This window comes from Phascolarctos cinereus, unplaced genomic scaffold (assembly GCF_003287225.1).
Source record: "Phascolarctos cinereus isolate Bilbo 61053 unplaced genomic scaffold, phaCin_HiC Scaffold_9;HRSCAF=440, whole genome shotgun sequence".
NCBI classification, from domain to species: domain Eukaryota; kingdom Metazoa; phylum Chordata; class Mammalia; order Diprotodontia; family Phascolarctidae; genus Phascolarctos; species Phascolarctos cinereus.
Window position 1 is genome coordinate 26131605 of NW_027556402.1, and position 18914 is coordinate 26150518.

The following is an 18914-nucleotide window of genomic DNA, read 5'->3' on the forward strand; positions in this document are numbered from 1 at the left end:
TTCTTAATCCCTGTTTAAAAATAGCCTCTGATATACTTAAATATCTAGCATATCAGACTTTCATGAAGTATATTTGCACACTTTTTTTCCACCTGCCACCATTTTGTCCCTCGGAGTCGATTTTGTTCATGTGAAAGCTTTTTAATTATCTCTAATTGAAATTGTGTATTTTTTCTTTTATTATCATCTCTATCCTTTGATTAAGAATATCTCACTTAGTTTTATGAAGATATAAAAGATAGCACCTTCTATTTTCACTTATTTGTTTATTGCTTATGCTGTTTGCCCTTTCGTGTTCATGTCAAGTATCCTTCTGGAGCTTATTGTGTCAAAGGGAGTAAGATGCTAGTCCAAGGGAGCAGCTAGGTGGTGCGGTGGATAGAGCACTAGCCTTGAAGTCAGGAGGACCTGAGTTCAAATGTGGCCTCAGACCAAACACTTGACACTTACTAGCTGTGTGACCCTGGGCAAGTCACTTAACACCTATTGCCTAAAAAAAAAAAAGATGCTAGTCCAAACCCAATTTCTGGCAAACTGCTTCCCAATTTTTCCATAAATTCTTGTGAAATAAGGTACTTCTCCTCCCTTTATTTTGTATTTTTTTCTTTGTCACACATCCGATTTGTCTTAATACTTTCTTGCTCATCTAATCTGTTCCCCAAACTACTTTTCTTTTGCTTAACCTCTATCAAAGAGTTTTGATGATTATTCCTTCATAATATAGTTTAGGGTGTGATAATGCTGTCTTCCCCCATTTCCCACTTTTCATTATTTCCTTTAGGATTCTAGAACCTTTGTTACTCTTAATGAGTTTTGTTGTTTTTTGTAGTTCTACAAAGCATCCCACTGGTAACTTGATTGGTATACTTCGAAACTAATAGATTACTTGTGCCAGTGCTTTTAACTTTGTCATTACTATAGAAAGCATTTCTAGGCTCATGTTGTCAAATGGTGGTATGGGAAAGACCTCTTTGTTTTTTATCCCTCTTTAAGCTAGGAGAGCTTCCTTTGTTTCTCCTTTGCAAATGGAGCTCTTGGCTTTAGGTTTCTTTTTTTGATCACAGCAAAGAAGGATACCTTCTGCGCATGTGTTCTGTAGGTTTTTTTTTTTACTAAAGTAAGCACTTAATTTTATCAAAGGTGTTTTCTATATCTATTGAACAGTTAATTTGGTTTTATTGTTTACATGACTGAATACTCTCTTTGCTAATGTTGAAGCATCTGTGAATTCCTGATATAAATCCAACTTGATAATAGTGAATTATTTTCTGGACTTATTGCTATAATATCCTTGGCAGGATTTTGTTTAAAACTTTTGCATCAATATACATAAAATTTATCTATAACTCGTTTTCCTCTTTGATTTTCCTTGGTTTGGTATTAGACCATATTTGTCTTTTTCTTTTTTAAAGAGCTTTTGGTAAAGTGGATCCTTTATTACTGAGGGTTGTGTAGTAGCATAGAGGTTAATTGGTCATTAAATGTTTACTTGAGCTCACTTGTAAGTTGATGTGGGCCAAGGTTTTTCCTCTGACGGAGGTGTTAAACCAATTTGCTTGCAGAATGATCCATTTTTTGCCAGTGATCATCTAATAAATGATAGAAGGCTTATGATTTGCATCACTAGAGGGAGGGTCTACCCACATCAGAGAAATCATAGGCGTTTTGTTACGGTATCGTCTTTCGTTGTACTAATGAAAGCATTGACACAAAATGAAGCTTGGAAGAACAGATTTGGACGTAGCTGGAGTAGTTGCCATCTGCATCTTTCTCACCAGTTTTGTTAAGTTAAACGCGGAGGTAATCTCCATGGCTCCAGCGTTATCTGCCAGGAGCATCATGCAAGGTGAAAGGGATTTACTCGCCTGGATCCGCGTATCTAGAGAGCCTGGAGCTGTTGCTGAGAGAGAAGCGAGTGAATCAGTGTGTCATACTTGACCTGAGTAGTATTTACTATTGTTGTTGGATATGGCTGGGGGTCTGACTCACAAGTAACAGAAACAGTCCAGAGTTTTTGTCTGCTGCTGCAGATTTTATTGGGTAGGTTGGCTTCTCTGATAATCTGTGCCACGGGCTGCTGCAGCTGAACAAAAACACAGCAGATGACAGAAGGAATATATGGTAGAAACAGCAAGTCCCATGATTGAGAAAGCAATCTGGTAGATCCAAGATCCAGGCTCACCTTTAGTTGGGCTGGAGTGAATAAATTCCTGTCACCTCCCATCAAGCCTTTGAAACTATTACCCCCACACACACACACGCACATGCACACGCACACGCACACACACACACACCCTCCCATCAGCCACCTCGTGGTCGTATGGGTTACCCTGGAACTTCCCTTGGGGGAAGGGAGAGAAGGTGTTTTACCCTGCTGTACTCCCTGTATATACATAAGCTGGGAAACTTTTCTTAATGAAAACCAAAGTGAAGACCAAAACACACATTTCTTGAACTACACTAAGGATGGACATTTCTACTTAGCCCCACTCACTGTATTTATTTTGAAGATAACTAATTCTGCTTTTGAGTGCATTATTTCTTATTTTGAAGGTAAAGATTCCAAATCTGAGAGCGGCATCCCGTCCCCTGTGTCATTGGTACCGGAAGAAAAAGTGTCATTCGGTCTCTATGCTGTCTCAGCGTCTTCTCTCACAGTGGCAAGAATAAGGAAAGTTTACAACAAGTTAGATAGTAAAGCCATTGCCAAGCAGGTAAGCGGGGATTATCTTGTGATGAACTGTGGTTGGCATATATTGGGAAAGATTGCGTATTTCCTTAAAGAGCTTCTGGAATTTTAGTTTGGGGCAGTAATAGAGTGATTACTACTTTCTTTATGACAGTTTCCATTGACCAAAAACCCCGAAATCGTTTAACTTAGGAAACTGAATTCTGGCCAATAGTTATAATTTATATTGGTTTTTTAAAAAACTGAATTTAAAAATAAAATTACTCATCTGTATGCATTGCTTGTTTTTGTTTGTTTGTTTTTGATGAGACCTTTGATTTCCTCCATATCAAGAGTTCTCCATGGCCAGTGCAGATCAGCCCTTTCCCTGTAGCTCATGGTCTGAGACAGTCAGGACTCTAGGGGAGTGTGTGGTTACATGAGATCCAGCCGGGAAGACAAGGACTGTGTCACCCTGGGCAAGTCAGTTAACCACTGTGCCCTAAAACTGTAAATAAGAGGGGCAGCAAGGTGGCACAATGGATAGAACACCGGCCCTGGATTCAGGAGGACCTGAGTTCAAAGCCAACCTCAGACACATAACATTTACTAGCTGTGTGACCCTGGGCAAGTCACTTAACCCCATTGCCTAACCAAAAAACCATAAATAAGAGAAGAACCAAACCATATCAGAAGAGGGGGTTTTCTCATCCAGGAGGTCCCTCTACCAGTGAAATCACAGGTTCCGTTACTCTCCCTAGGTATAAAAACCCATATGCTTGCCTGATGTGTTTGGGTATGTGTGTGTGTATTATCAGGCTCACACACAACTCATGTACAACAGAGGGAGAGCAGGAACTCGTTCTTTGGACTCTGAGTTTGCCTCTCTTACTTACTACTGTGTCATGTTGCCTCGTACTTTTTTTGTTGTCATTAAAAAAAATATTGTGTGGTTACATGAGATTTGTTTCTATTTGATTTCTATTTGATACCTTTTTTTCTGTGGGTTTTATGGCAACTATAGAGTTAATACATTCAACCACAAAGGCCCCATATGTATTCCTACAAAGTCCTCCCTCTGATATAGGCATATTTTATCCTAAAACATTTTAAAAACATTATTCACTGACTTTCACAGTTCATTGAGTTAAGGAAAATTATATTAACTATTGATTGTGAAGTGGAGGCAGCAGATGGTGGTGTTATGGGATATCCTCAGTCGAACTCCTGTATTTAGGTTTGATGCAAACCCCTTTAAGACTTTGCTGTTACAGCATCGAGAGTAGTTATCCTTATTTCCATCTTTGTAGTTTTATTTCCCCTATAACTTTAGCATGTCTCCAGAATTACATCTGTTTTCCATATAATTAATTACATATAATCAATCCACATATTTTTATGAAAGATTCCTTACTTATTTTCCTGTTGGAAGGCAAAATAATTTGTTTTTCCAATTAAGTCTGGTTTTTAGAGCAAAAGAATCCCTGTATTTTTCCATGGATGGTTTTTATCACATTCTTTTTCTGTTCCACAGTTAGCCATTTCTCCCATGAGAATGCCACCCCTGTGAAGTTGTTACATAACTCAGCCGGACATCTGAACGGGCCGGCACGCACTGTTGGTGCTGCACTCATTGGCTACTTAGGTGAGACGGAATTCTGCTGTGAACCTTTCTGTGTGGATGGCAATCTAAGTAGAGTTATGAGAAATCATTCCTTTCTGTCCTCCTGCTGTCTCCTGGCGGTGTCATTCATAATGGCAGTTATTTTGCTTTTTCCTTCCAATTGGTGTGTTTTCCTCTTTATAATCAAAGTGTCATTTGTTTAGTTTATCCTGTCCTTATTTTGAAATGAAATTGCATTCCTTGTCTTCTGTGTTTTGATTTGTAGATTTGTGAGTAATAAAGATTAACATACCAATTTGAGGCAGTACAGTGTTTGGGGTTGCAATACATGATATCTTCTGGGGTCAGATAAACATCCAGATTTAGTGTTGTTATCTATAATTGCCTCAGGGAACCAGGTGTAAAGGGAAAACTTGAAACATAAGGACTTAGTTTTAGAGCTCGGTGGTATTTTATAATACCAAAAGGGCCTTAGTGTTAAATGGCCTCATGACTGAGCTGCTATTATCTGATCTTACAAAAGGAAAAACTTTCCCAACCTTTAAAAATTTTTTTAAACCATACTATTTTTCCCTTTTCTTTCCACTTTAGAGAACTGAATAAGCACAATCCGTTCTGGATATTTCAAGATAAATTTCAAGCCATATAGACAGAATGTTGAGTGCTACAGTTTTCTCACACTGTTTGATTACCTTATCAGCATGCGTGATTTGAGTTAGGTGTGGTCTATTATGTTTCTCGGTCCTCCTAATTTTAGTAATTAGTGGCATGTTATTTGTTGTTGGTTTGTAATAGTACATTGACACCATTTTTTCTTTATTCTAACACAATTTTTTTCTCTTGTTTTTATTCTTGATCTTTGCTAAGTGTCAGGGCCTGCCAGTGTGGAGACCCCCCTCCACTAATACAGATCAGCAAGTCACCTGTCACATAGAGTCTTATTGATTTGCCTGGGGCACTGGCCCTTTAAGTCCCTTATCCAGTGCTGTGCTGATAAATGCTTAACAAGTGGCTCTCTGAAAAAAGTGTGCCCAGGCTACGCTCTGAAGGTTAATCTGCATTATTAACAGTTTTCTCCATCCCTTTCTTAAGCCTTGGCGATCGACAGAACTGTAAATCATGCCCTGATTTGTAATGTCTGCCAATTCTGGAGGCCCACACTGAAAATTTAATAGCTGTTTCTCAAAAGCTGGTTCAGGTTGCCTCCAGGTTTGGCATTCTGTCCATTATACCACATTACTTTACTTCTCTTAATTAAAAAATTGATTGAGCATATATTCTGTGGCCAGAAATTATGTTCTTCACAAGTATTCAGTAGCTTTTCAGAACCTGTGCTTAGCAGAACAATCACAAATCTCACCTGAAAGTGAAAAATTATAATATCTTTTTATCTATATTTTTTGGACTAAACTTGTGATTTCATCTTGTAGAGAGCTCCACTTGATAAAAACTCTTTTTACTGAAAACTCCCTTTTCATATTGGCTACTGTTATGTAATTTATAGTCATAGATTATTTCTTAGGGAACAAGAGGGTAAATGATTTGCCTGGATATAACCTGAATGTCTTAGAGGCAAGCCTTGAGCCCTAGGTCTTCCTGACTCTAAGACGGTTTCTATCTACATCATCTATGTTAAATTGACTCACATCCCTCTTAAATTAGAGAATTACATTTTAAAAGAAATTTCCTAGGTACTGCCTACCTACTAGAGTTTTATCTCTTGATGGCCACTTGAAAGTCCAATCCCTTCTAGAATCGATTTTGAAATTCCACACATTAGTATTTTTTAATCATCTATGAGACAAAATCATCAAAAATAATCTCTTGAATTTGCACTGTTCAATCCATTCCATATAAATTAATTCACAATATTTATAAATGAATGAAAAAAGTGTTTACTAATCACTTGCTATGTGCAGATTACCTTGATTTTATTAGAATAATCATTTTGGGGAAGGAAAGAGATATGGAATTTATATCTAAGTGACATCAAAATGGATTGCATTATTTTTATCTTTTTTTTTTAAATTGGAGATTTGGCCCTAATGATTACTCACTGTGTTTTGCTCAGGAATAAGAACATTTGTACCTAAGCCTGTTGCCACGACTTTACAGTACATTGGTGGAGCTGCTGCCATTCTGGGGTTAGTGGCCATGGCATCCGATGTGGAAGGGTTGTATGCTGCTGTAAAGGCCCTGGTTTGTGTAGTAAAAAGCAACCCACTAGCCAGCAAAGAAATGGAAAGAATCAAGGGTTATCAGGTATGTAAGGAGGAGGTTTTTAGCTTTATTTTTCCTCTTTTAAAAATTCCTTTTGTTTTCATGATGACTAGTAACATGTTTTTCAAGTTACGGAGGACAAACACAGTCAGATTCACTCAAGAATCTTGTAACTCATTCCTTACATATACTTAAAAGAGCATGAAATGAGAATGAAGTTAGTGTCTTATTTTATTCATGTCTTTTTTTCCTTCTGACTCTTCAAACTTTTCCTGGCCAGACAAATTATTTCAGTGTAGGTTTTACATACTTTGAAATTTTCATTGGACCATAAGTAATTGAACAGAAGGAATAATATAGGTCTGGATTTCAGGGAGCATGGGTTTGGTGAAAAGGTGAGACAGGGTCCCACCTCCTGGAGCACAGTTGTCCAGACCAGGGTTGGGGCCTACGGTCATGGCTGAGCAAGTGACATGTTGCCACATATGCCTGCCATCATTATGTATTCTGTTCTTGATAATGTTAACACATGCTGACTCGTCACCTTTAGTGATCCTGAAAAATCTTTTCACTGTTTTTTAATCTGTAACTATTCCCTATCTTCATCCCAACTCCAATACCATAAATTTTGGTGGGGCTATGACTGAATACACATGTAATTGGAAGAAGACTAAATTTTCCATAGATCAGGAAGGGAGAGAAACAAATGCTTGGAGAAGGTTTAAATTTCTTTTTGTTGTGAGTTGTACCATATATTTTAAAGCTCTAGTTGATGGTTTCTTAGAAACAGATGAAAAAGTAGGTCTGAGAAGCACTTATTTAATCATACAGGTTTATATTTTTTGTGATCTTAAAAAGCACAGAATTTCAAAAGGTTCTCTGTACAAAGAGTAGCCAAATCTCTCTAGCCTTGTTCAGCTTGTTTTCAGTAACCTGATAGATCGTGTTCTCCAGTGTTTGCACTTTTTAATATTCAGGATGTTTTATCAACTGGCATTTCACATCTTTTATTTTAGTTGTTGGCAATGCTGCTGAAAAAGAAACGGTCACTTCTTAATAGCCACATTCTCCATCTGACTTTCTCTTTGGTGGGAACTGTTGATAGTGGACACGAGACATCCATCATTCCAAACTCAACTGCCTTCCAGGATTTGCTTTGTGATTTTGAAGTATGTATAGGAATAATAATGCATAATTTTATCACCAGCAAATCAGTTTCACTAATTATATTGATAAAATGAAGGGAAGTCAAATTTGATAAACTAAGAGCATGTTAGTCATCAGCCATTTTAGTCAGTGACTGCTGTATGTAGACCTTTGTCCTCGGTGCTGGGGAAGATCCAAAGTATAGATAAAATATAGTCTCTGCCTTAATAGAAGTCATGGTCTATAAACTAAACAAATTTGCCTGCAATCACCACTATTAATTTTATATTACAGGTCTGGCTTCATGCACCATATGAGTTACATCTTTCTTTATTTGAACACTTCATTGAACTACTCACAGAGTCCAGGTATTAGTTATTACCCATGTTTTAAACTAAAAAATTTTCAGTAGGTAAAGGAATTTTTTTAGTACAGAGATGAAGCCAGAACTGTTCATTAAAACTGCTTTCTGTTTCAGTGAAGCCTCAAAGAATGCTAAATTAATGAGGGAATTTCAATTAATCCCAAAGCTGCTACTTACACTTCGAGATATGTCTTTGTCCCAACCCACGATTGTTGCTATTAGTAACGTGCTGAGCTACTTACTCCAAGGCTTCCCCAGCAGCAATGACTTACTCAGGTAATATAAACTATTGTCTGTCTTTAAAAAAAAAATTAATGTGAAGTTACTATCAGGAGAATAATCTGTACACAGAATAGTCAAGACCAGGTGTGTGATTTAAAACCATTTTAATTATAGACATTCATGCTATGTTTTCAAATCTAGGGTGTCTTATTGAAGAAGATAAATTACTGAATTCTTAACTTGAAATGTAAGAATTGATAGGTTTAACTTTTCCATTACCTTCTCACTCATACACTTCCAGAGTTCTTCCTTATACCTATCAAAACTTTCTTCTTTTTCTTTTTTTTTTTTTTTGAGAGGGGTGGCTGGGTGGTAGGGAGTATTCTCAATGGTAATTTTTTTTTTTAAAGAAACATTTATAATACAACAAAATTTATACACAGCATAATTGTACATAATCCTATAGGGGAAAAAGTGGATCTTCATAGAGCATTTCTGATGAAAAGAACAAAGCTGAGTAGAAGTCTGAAATGCAAACACAAGAGTCAAGAGAAATTTAGATGTATGGGAACAAGACAAGTGTCCTTTCAGAACCTTAATGACGTCAGAGAATTTTGAGGAAGTTAAATAAGAAAAACAAAGAACCTTTGGATAGATTGTTCTCTTCTGGTATTTGAAGAGGAGAAAGAGAAGGGAGGACAAAAGGAGGAATATGATGGTGAAGGAGGGAATAGGAAGGGAGTAGAACTTGATATTTTCATGATTAGATTATATGAAAAGAATATACAAACATGGAGAAAGGAATGGGGAGGGGACGGACATCAGATTAACCTCATTCTTCTTTGAATTGAATAAAGAAGGGTATACACACACACACACACACACACACACACACACACACACACGTGCTGGCATGTAGAGTTTAGCATAGACATGCATCAAACAACACAAAGAAACAAGCTTGGATGGGAAGGCTGAGTCTGAGGAGGACGAAATAACTGGGAGCAAAACAAGCTTCCTGCTCTCAGAGTAACACGGAGAGTTGGCCAGGGTTGAGGGGTGGGGTGGAGCTAAGAACTATAAAGGGGTGCTTGTCAGTTGAGGGATGGCTGGCTAAACATAATACATTATAAATATAATGCAGTATTATTGTGCGGTAAGAAGTGATGAAAGAAAGGATTTCAGAGAATCCTAGGTAGTATGAATTGGTGCAGAATAAAGTGAATCAAAGGAGGAAGACAGCTTAGAAAAGAGCAGCAATATTGTAAAGAATAACAGATGCGAAAAGCTAAAAGTCTCTTACTGATATCATGACCAGCCATCTCCAGTTCATGCCATGGCAGAGCAGTGATGGATTCAAGTTGCGGAAGGACACAGGCATTTTTCAGCATGGCTATCATGTCATTTTGTGTGACTCGTGCTTTTGTTTGGTAGAAGAACTTTTTTGTGTGCCAATAGTGGTGCTTGTTTGTTTTCCTTTCTTAGTTTTTAAAGAGGCTAAGGGGGATTAGCAATAGTAATGCCAAAAAAGAAAAAAGAGTACCATTGAACAATTTTTTTAAATGCACATTAAAGAACAGAAGGAAGCACAGATGAGCAGGACAGTTTTGAAAGTGGGACTGAGCTGAGAGAGACATCAGAGTTAGACATATAAATTTGGAGGCATATGGTAGTGACAATAACAGCTAACATTTCCATTGCTCTTTAAGTTTTACAAAATGTTTTATATATGTTATCTGATCCTCACAACAACTTTGTGATGTAGATGCTATTATTATCTCCATTTTACAGAGGGTGAAACTAAGGTGGAAAGAGTCCAGAATCATATAACTCAGATACAGATATGTATCTGAGGCAGCATTTGAACTCAGATCTTCTTGATTCTAAGGCCAGCACACTATACCACCAAGGTGCTTTTACTGAAGCTGTGAGAATGGATGAGATGGTTCTGGGAGAGAGTCTAGTGTGAGAAGAAAAGGATGACTGAGGGCTTATTCTTAGGGGGCAGGAGGAGAAAAAGCAAAGATAGCCTCGGAATAAGATAAGAAGTGAATCAGAAGCATAGGAACTGTCATGGACATTGAGGAAGGTGGGAGCTGAAAAAGGGCCATTGTGTTGGCCAAGTAAGAATTATTGGGTTTTGGTTTAGTTTCACAGAACCTTTTTTCTTTCTTGTTATATGGATAGCTGTCTTGGAGAGGGAGGAGGAAGGACCATATTAGGAAATGTAGATGATGTAAAGACAAAAAATATCAAGGGCTTTAAAAAAAAATTATTATTGGGGCAGCTAGGTGGCGCAGTGGATAGAGCACTGGCCCTGGAGTCAGGAGGACCTGAGTTCAAATCCAGCTTCAGACACTTGACATTTATTAGCTGTGTGACCCTGGGCAAGTCACTTAATCCTATTGCCTAGCCCTGCCCCCAAAAAAAAATTATTATTGATCTTGGACAAAGTAGTTTCAATAGACTGGCAAAAAGAGAAATTAATTTATAGGGGTTTGAGGAGTCTGTGAGTAATGAGGAAGTAGAAGGACAAAGTATAGAACACTCTTTCTGGAAGTTTGGGAAGAGAGATGTGTGTGTATGTGTGTATACATACATACATATATCTCATGCCTTGAACATATAATAAGCTCAAAGCAAAGATATATTGTTTTGTTTTCAGACTAGGTTAGACTTAAGCTTGTTTGTAGGCAAAGGGGAAGCACATAGGAAAGAAAGAGAATGAAAATGAGAGGGCTCGATCATTGACACAAGATGGGATAGACTCAAGGACAAGGCGGAGTGATTAGTTCAGACAAGAAGGGACCGCTTCTTTATCTGGAACTATGGAGAAGAGAGAACAGGTGAAGTCCAGAGGCTCTGAGGAAAGGGAGAGGGGACGTAAGGAGACATGAGACAAATGATGTTGATCTTCTCAGATCAAATTATCAGCCAGGGAGTGGAGGAGACAAATAGTTAATTCCTTGAAGTGAAGGCTTTTATGGTGTGAGAAAATGTAATAGCCTATCAAAAATGGAATTTTTTTTTTAAATCCCATACAATGCTGAGGGATGAATGAAATTAAGGTTGGGTAACTTGGATTTATTCGTACTTAATATGCTGCATATTTCTAGACAGTTACTGCCTTCAGTTTTGTTCTTGTATCTTCAAAACTTCTTTGAAACAATTGGAATTACTACTTTAATTCCTAAGAAAAATATCAAGTATTGTAAGACCCACAGAACCTGAGTTGAGATCATCAGTTTTCAAATGGCATTTATTAAGCACCAAATGCTGTTACTGTGCGGAAAAGAGTGTCTTTTCTATTGGTGACATGGACACCATTCCTTATTTTATATTTCCTATGTTTGAAGGTTTGGCCAGTTCATTGCTTCCACTTTGCCAACATTTGCTGTCTGTGAGAAATTTGTAGTCATGGAAATAAACAATGAAGAAAAGCTAGACACAGGTAAGAATTCTATGATTTGAAAAATAACATTAGTAGGAAAGTTTATTTTGGCAGGCCGAAATGAGGTCTGAAATTTTATTGATAGTAACTGTTTGATTTTCTCTGTTCAGTAGTACATTTTTCCCCTCTTGTGGTTTGCATAGACCTGTGATGGTAATCGAAAGCTCAGATTTACATGTAGAAAGGATGAGTTTCTCTGGTGGTGGGTGTGAGTGGAGGGGAGGTGTTAGTATGTTAGTTAGGAAAAAGCATCAAGAAAACTTTTTTAAATGTATAGAAGAAAATAAAAAGTGCAGCACAGGATATAGGCAAATAGAGTTTTGTTAATATTTGAAGTTAAATATATATTTTTTAAATTGTACATAATTAGAGGTTCACAGTTTCTTTTTAAGTTCCTTTCTTGTTTTCTGTGTGTGTGTGTGTGTGTGTGTGTGTGTGTGTGTGTGTGTGTGTGTGTGTGTTGAAACATTTCTGTTGGCTAATGGTTGTTAAATCCTCAATAAAAAGAAAGTTCAATTTTTAAAAATTTCATGTAACCTGAACAAGAAAAATTAGAGTAAAGAAGCAGCAAATGTGTAAATGAAAAAGAAGGTAATTCTCATGCTATGAACCTACTAGACCCTCTAAATATTTATTATAAAAAAAACAAAATTAATTAATTTTTCCTTTTTCCACAAAAAAAAATTTACATTTTTTAAAGCTTTATATAGTTGGGTTCTTTTATAATCTAGTACATTAGACAGAGTTTCTTGACATAGGGTCTGTGAACTAAAAATTTAAAAAATTGCTAACTGCTTTTCTATGTAATTGATTTCTTTTGTAATCCTATGTATTGTATTTATTCATTTAAAAACATTACTTTGAGAAGGAGTCCCTAGGCATTACCAGATTCCCCAAGGGAATCTATGATACAAAATGTTTAACATCTCTATATGCTTGGGTTTTTTTTTTAATTTTTACTCACATGGAACTTTTCAGGATACCTCTCTTCTCACCCCCCTCCACCAACTCCTATGACCTGTGCATATGTTATCTTTGCTTTCTTTCCCCTCACAAATAATATAAATTCTTTTATGGAGAGAAGGATTTATTTACTCTTGGATTCTACTTTATTGTGTTTTTACCAAATACATGGTGTAGAAATGGAAAATTGCTTGAAATGTTAGTATGATTGCAGCTTTTAAATGGACCACTGTTGCTGTAAATGATACCAGCTTCCTGTGTGATGTAAAAGACATTCTTCAGTCCTTTTACAGGATCATGTTGATCTCCACTGCATTCCACTGCATTAGAAAGGGCTGGTGTGGTTGTCACTCGTTGATGAGGAAAGCGAGAGCCCAGAAAAGTTGGGTGGCTTGTCCAGGGTTTGAGGCCAGGCAATGTCAGCCAGGGCTTCTGATGGGAGACTCTTCACTGTCTCTCTCCTTATTCGGGAAGAAAATCCTGCAATTTCAGTGCCATGGGCTAGGGTTGTCTCATATATAAAGTTTAATGACCCTCGTTGCTTTCTCAGGAACTGAGGAAGATTTTGGAGGTCTTGTGTCTGCTAATGTGATACTTTTGAGAAATAGACTTTTAGATATTCTTCTCAAACTAGTCTACTCATCAAAGGAAAAGACAAGCATTAACATACAGTAAGTAAAACTCCCTCTGGACATGGCATGCTGATTGTTCCTATTTCTCTTTAGTTTGATTTGCTTCCAAAATTGATAGAATAAGTCAACCAACCTTGCTTGAGAATACCTAGAGAAGTAACTTGTACCGTCATTTCATTTTAAGGTCTTTTTAAAAAGAAAAAAAAATGAGTTATTTCATGTGAGGACCTTGTCTGTCTAAACCCTGAAACTAATCTTGGACCTTGATCCTCTTCCTCTTGCTTAGAGCTTGTGAAGACCTAGTCAGGACACTGGGCTTTGACTGGCTCCTGATGTTTACTGAGGAACATTTGCACTCGACTACAGTGACTGCAGCCATGAGGATTCTGGTTGTCTTGTTGAGTAACCAGTCTGTTCTCATCAAATTTAAAGAAGGACTCAGTGGCGGGGGCTGGCTTGAGCAGACGGATTCTGTCTTGACCAATAAAATTGGCACTGTTCTAGGTATGAAACTTTTCACCTAGGAGAAGCAAGATTTTACGTTCTGCCTGACCTTAGGGACGGCTAATGATTGCTGGTCCTTATTATGTTGTTTTCCTGTCTCTGATAAAATACCTGATGTGCTTAAAAGTTTAACATTTTCATTTATGAATATTGGATAAGAAATATCTTCCGTGTCAACACATTCTTCCTTTTTTCCTTTATATGTATTGGTACTATTATTGGGTCTGCCACTTCGCTGTTCTATAACATCGTCATTTTGTCGCACATTACTACATATTCCCGTTATTATTTGTTTTGACTATACTTTAAGTCAATGTTTTGCATTATGAAGAATAGTTAATATAACATAGTAATATAATAGTTTAATTTCCCATAATGTTCATTCATTTCTACGGGATTCAATAGAATAGAGCCCTGGACCTAGAATCAGGAAGACCTGAGTTGAAATCTGGCCTTGGGCACTTACTAGCTGTGTGACCCTAAACAAGTATTTAACCTCTGTCTGCCTCAGTTTTCTCATCTGTAAAATGGGGATAATAATAGCACCTACTTCCAGGGTTGTTTTTAGGATAAAATGAAATATATTTTTAAAGTCCTTAGAGCACAGTATAAACCTTAGCTGTGCAGCTTCCCTGACTTTCTTTTTCCATGCCACCTGATTGGCCCCAGCTTCCCTGTCTCAGTTCCCAGTCCTGGGGGTATAAAAGGTCCCAGGTTTAGGCAGTGCTTCTTAGACTTGGTGGTTTTCTAAAACCATGGCATCCCATACCTTCATGACAGCAAGAGATGAGAGGGCCACATCCAGAGAAGTTTGGTACCACAGTGACTCACTAGTGTCTCACTGCATCTCAACCTCTAACCTGAACTAAGAGGGTGCTGGAGTTAAGAGTCACAACTACTACCCCACTAATTTAACAAAACTCACTAATGATTCTTTATTTTTATTAAATTTCTTCTCATGAGACTGCCTCCCACATAGCAATATTGAGCATCTGAATTATTTCCTCCTCTTAATAAAACAATGAAGATGCTTTAGTATGTCATAATAAGTAATAAAAAGGTAATAAATGGGTGGCTGCACTTAAAGTCAAGAAGGCCTGAGTTCCAGTCCTGCCTCTGACGTTTACTGGCTGTAAAGCCACATCAACGTCACTCCACCTCACTGCAGTCTGTGCTGATAGAAGCAGTTCTCACACTGATGCAGTGGTAAATTGTAAGACTTCAATGTATCAGCATTATGGAGATACCATATGGATCACAGAGGTAGAGCTAGAAGGACCTGAAAGACATCTAATCTAATCCCCACTTTTTATCTGTTTATTTTTTGCAGTAAAGAAAGATGGTTTCTCAAACAAATGGGAAAAAAAGTACTGGAGGCAGAATTGAAGCAACTCTCTCCCTCATTTTACAAATGAATAAACTAAAGCTCTAGTTGGTCTAATTTACCTAAGATTACAGAAATAGTAGATGGCACAGCTGGGGTTTGAACCCAGAACTTCTAGGCTCCAAAGCCATCCAGCCTTTCCACTTCCTGTCCTACTCACTGCACTGGCTTTTTCAACCTTTTTTTTTATCCTTTCTCAAATCTCCCATAGCTCTCCTTCCCACTCTCTCGGCTAAGAACTTTGCCTCATATTTCACTGAAATAAACTGAGGCTGTTTACTAAGAGCTCCCTCTTCCTCATCTCACATCCCTTCAGATGCTTTCCGTCACCGTCTCCTTCAGCCATGCCTCACATGAAGACATGGCCATTCTTGTTAAGGCAAATCCCTCTCCAGGCATAAATGATCCCATTCTGTCTCATCTTCTATCATCCCCAACTCTCTGTAACCTTTCATCGCTCCCTATCTGCTAGCTGTTCCCTATTGACTACCAACAGTCCTGTGTCTCCCTTGTCCTCAAAAAAAAAGAAGAAAAACCAACAGCCTTCACTTGTTAAATAGCTATTGTCACTTATCTCTCCTCCTTTTTGTAGTTGCCACCTACGCCCAATGTCTCCACTTCCTGTCCACTTGCTCTCTTCCGAACTCATTGCAGGCTTGCTTCTGACCTCATCATCCAACTGAAACTGCTCTCTCCAAAGTCACCAGTGATCTTACTGTCAGATTTAGTGACTTGCTCTGTCTTTGACATTGTCATCATTCTCTTTTTGCTTGATTTCTGTGACGTTCTTCTATCCTGGTTCTCTTACTCTCTGACTATTCCTTTTCAATCTGCTTTGCTGAATCTTTGTTCCGGTCACACCCTATATGTTGACTCTGTCCTGGGCATTTTCCTCTCCCTCTCAACTATTTCGCTTGATGATCCCATCAGCTCCCATGGGTTGAACCATCATCGCCATGTTGCTGATGCTTAGATCTGTTTGTCCAGTCTTTGTCTCACTCCTGATCTCTAGTCTCCCATCTCCAGACTTGCAACCCTTTCATTATGCATAATCCATGATTTCATTCAATGAAGTAGCCGCCCATGGATTTTGCAAATTAATATTTTTGTTGCCCCATGTCTCTGGCTGCATGTTTTCTTTCATTTCCCATTTGGACAAATAAACAAACATTCATGTTTTTTGGTGAGTAAAACTTTAATTTTTTCATGAGTCATTTCACAGATGTCTTTACCCTTGCTCCCGCAGTCTCACAGTCAAAACGTGTATCCTGTTACACTTACTTTCTATGTCCAGGGGCCATAGAGCAAAGTCATAGCATCACAGAATTTCAGAGTTGGAAGTACCTTATCCATTATCTTGTCCAAAAATTACCCAAAAAGAAAGTCCTACTGCTACATACTAGACAAGTAGTCATCTAACATCCTCTTGGAGACCCCCAGAAAAGTGGAGTCCGTTATCTCTGGAGGCAGCCTTCATATATAATTGTGACAGATTAAATCAACAATTGACTGCTATTAACTGCTATTAGTGCATATGTTCTAGATAGAAATATCAGTTTAACCCTTTTTATTCCGAAGCTTTATGCAGTAGCATAATAAGAATTGGTGCCAAGTTTTATACTCTCTCTTTTTTTTTTTGCAATTGGGGTTAAGTGACTTGCCCAAGGTCACACAGCTAGTAAGTGTCAAGGGTTTGTTCTGAGGCCTGATTTGAACTCAGGTCTTCCTGACTTCAGGGCCGGTGTTCTATTCACTGCACCACCTAGCTGCCCCGACACTCATTTTCCTCTCTCCTTTCCTTCAGGATTCAACGTGGGCAGAAGTGCTGGCGGCCGATCAGCCATCAGGGAGATTAACCGGGATGCTTGTCATTTTCCTGGTTTTCCAGTTCTTCAGTCATTTCTCCCTAAGCACACTAATGTCCCTGCCCTTTATTTCCTCCTCATGGCCCTCTTTCTGCAGCAGCCAGTCACTGAGCTGCCCGAAAACCTGCAGGTCAGTGTACCTGTCATCAGCAGCCGATGTAATCAGGGTTGCCAGGTAGGAATTTATCTAACAAGGCACATGTGTAATTTGGGGTTGGGGACTGGAGGTGTGGGCTAGGCAGGAGGGAGGGAACGAACTTACCAATGGGCGTTATGAGTTAATTTCTTCAAAAATAATTCTGTACTAAATCTGTAAATTATTTGGCACATATGTATAAAGATGACATGATAGAGATTTGGAGACATCTTTACTCTAAATTCACAATAAGGGTGACTTTTTTCCTATTTATAAGTTTAAAGTAATTCCAAACACAAGTATATACTTTCCTGTACGTGTATGATATATTAATCAGAAAGTAAGCACTGAAATAAACATTTTCACTCCTGACCTAAATGATTTTGTGGGATTTTATTCTATATTTTAAAAAATAGGTTTCTTTTGAAAAACTAGAAATGGAGAATTCAATTTGGTGTTCCCACAAATGACTTGTGTTGTTGAAGAAATGTCATGTTTTTACAGAAATAAGATTTAAAGCCATTTCTGATTATTAAAAAGCTACTATTAATTTTTAAAAGAATTTAAAGTTAAGATAACATGGAAGTTAAGAAAAGAGAAGATAAAATAAAGCCTTTGTGCTTTCTGATTTTCTGGCAGTTGTAAGCACAGATCAATATATCAAGCAATCAATATTTATCAAGCACCTAACTACCAGGCATTGTGCTAAGCACCTGGGATACAAAAAGAAGCAAAAGATAATCCTTGCCCTCAAAGAGCTTGCAATCTAATGAGGAAGACAACTTGCAAAAGATATTCAGAGCAGGCTATAATAATGCTAAAGAGAAAATAATTAACAGAGAGAAGGCACTGAATTAAGAGGAATTGGACAAGGCTTCTTGTAGAAGATGGAGAGAGAGAGACAAGAGAGAGATCATTCTAGTATGCATAGAAAGGATTTTCAACTTGCCTTAGACTTAATTATGTTTTGGCATCCTGGAACATAAATGCTTCAAAAAATGCTAATGCTACCTTACTCCATTTCAATAGTTTGTAATCCCTTTGAAATTAAAATCCTCAACTTTGTGTCCTGTCACTGGCCCAATAAATGGATGTGTGACCTCCAAGAGATCTGTTGGATTGCATAGCAATTTTTTTGCATGCTCATATGGTCCAAAAAAATGCATTTTATCAGTGAAATGTTTTAATGAAACCAACCCCCACAGCTACATCTTACTTTAAGTTGCAAGAACTTCTGTGAGCAATGCGAAACAGAATTAGAAAGTTATTTGTTTGTTTATTTTTTGGGGAGGTGTTCATTCAAATTATTTTCTAATTGAGAAAATTGCACTTTAAATTCAGCAGTTGGTCAATATAGTTGCCTTTGATTTCATTCCTTTGATCATCAGGTTAATTTGTTCTGGAATTTTTCTTTTGTAATAATTTATTGGAAAGAATATATGTAGTCTTTTAAAACATAGTCTATTTATGTTGGCGAGACAAAATAAACACATGAGATAGAATGCCCTTACACAGTTTGTCTTTCTAGATAGAAAGGTACTGTAGGATATAGGAGAAAGTGACGTTTGCTCCTCATTCTGTCTCTTCTTACTAAAACTATACAATTGTGATTATTAGACCAACATCAGTCTGGTCATTTAAATAATTTTATTTTAAGGATGTCAAAATATTCGAAGTCTGAGTTCGTATTGAGGAAAAGAATCTGTCCCCAATTATTTTTTAACTTCACCCTGTA

At 37.6% G+C, this 18914-nt stretch overlaps 1 protein-coding gene across 1 annotated transcript in view; it reads left to right on the top strand.

Moving 5' to 3' along the window:
• Positions 1–18914, top strand: part of WDFY3 (WD repeat and FYVE domain containing 3) — a 330461-nt gene that overhangs the window by 208018 nt on the left and 103529 nt on the right. Inside the window, 11 exon segments of the mRNA XM_078148340.1 lie at positions 2554–2714; positions 2766–2770; positions 4207–4313; positions 6364–6554; positions 7529–7681; positions 7953–8026; positions 8137–8298; positions 11601–11695; positions 13209–13329; positions 13577–13794; positions 16983–17218. Coding sequence (XP_078004466.1) covers positions 2554–2714; positions 2766–2770; positions 4207–4313; positions 6364–6554; positions 7529–7681; positions 7953–8026; positions 8137–8298; positions 11601–11695; positions 13209–13329; positions 13577–13794; positions 16983–17218 — 1523 coding nt within the window.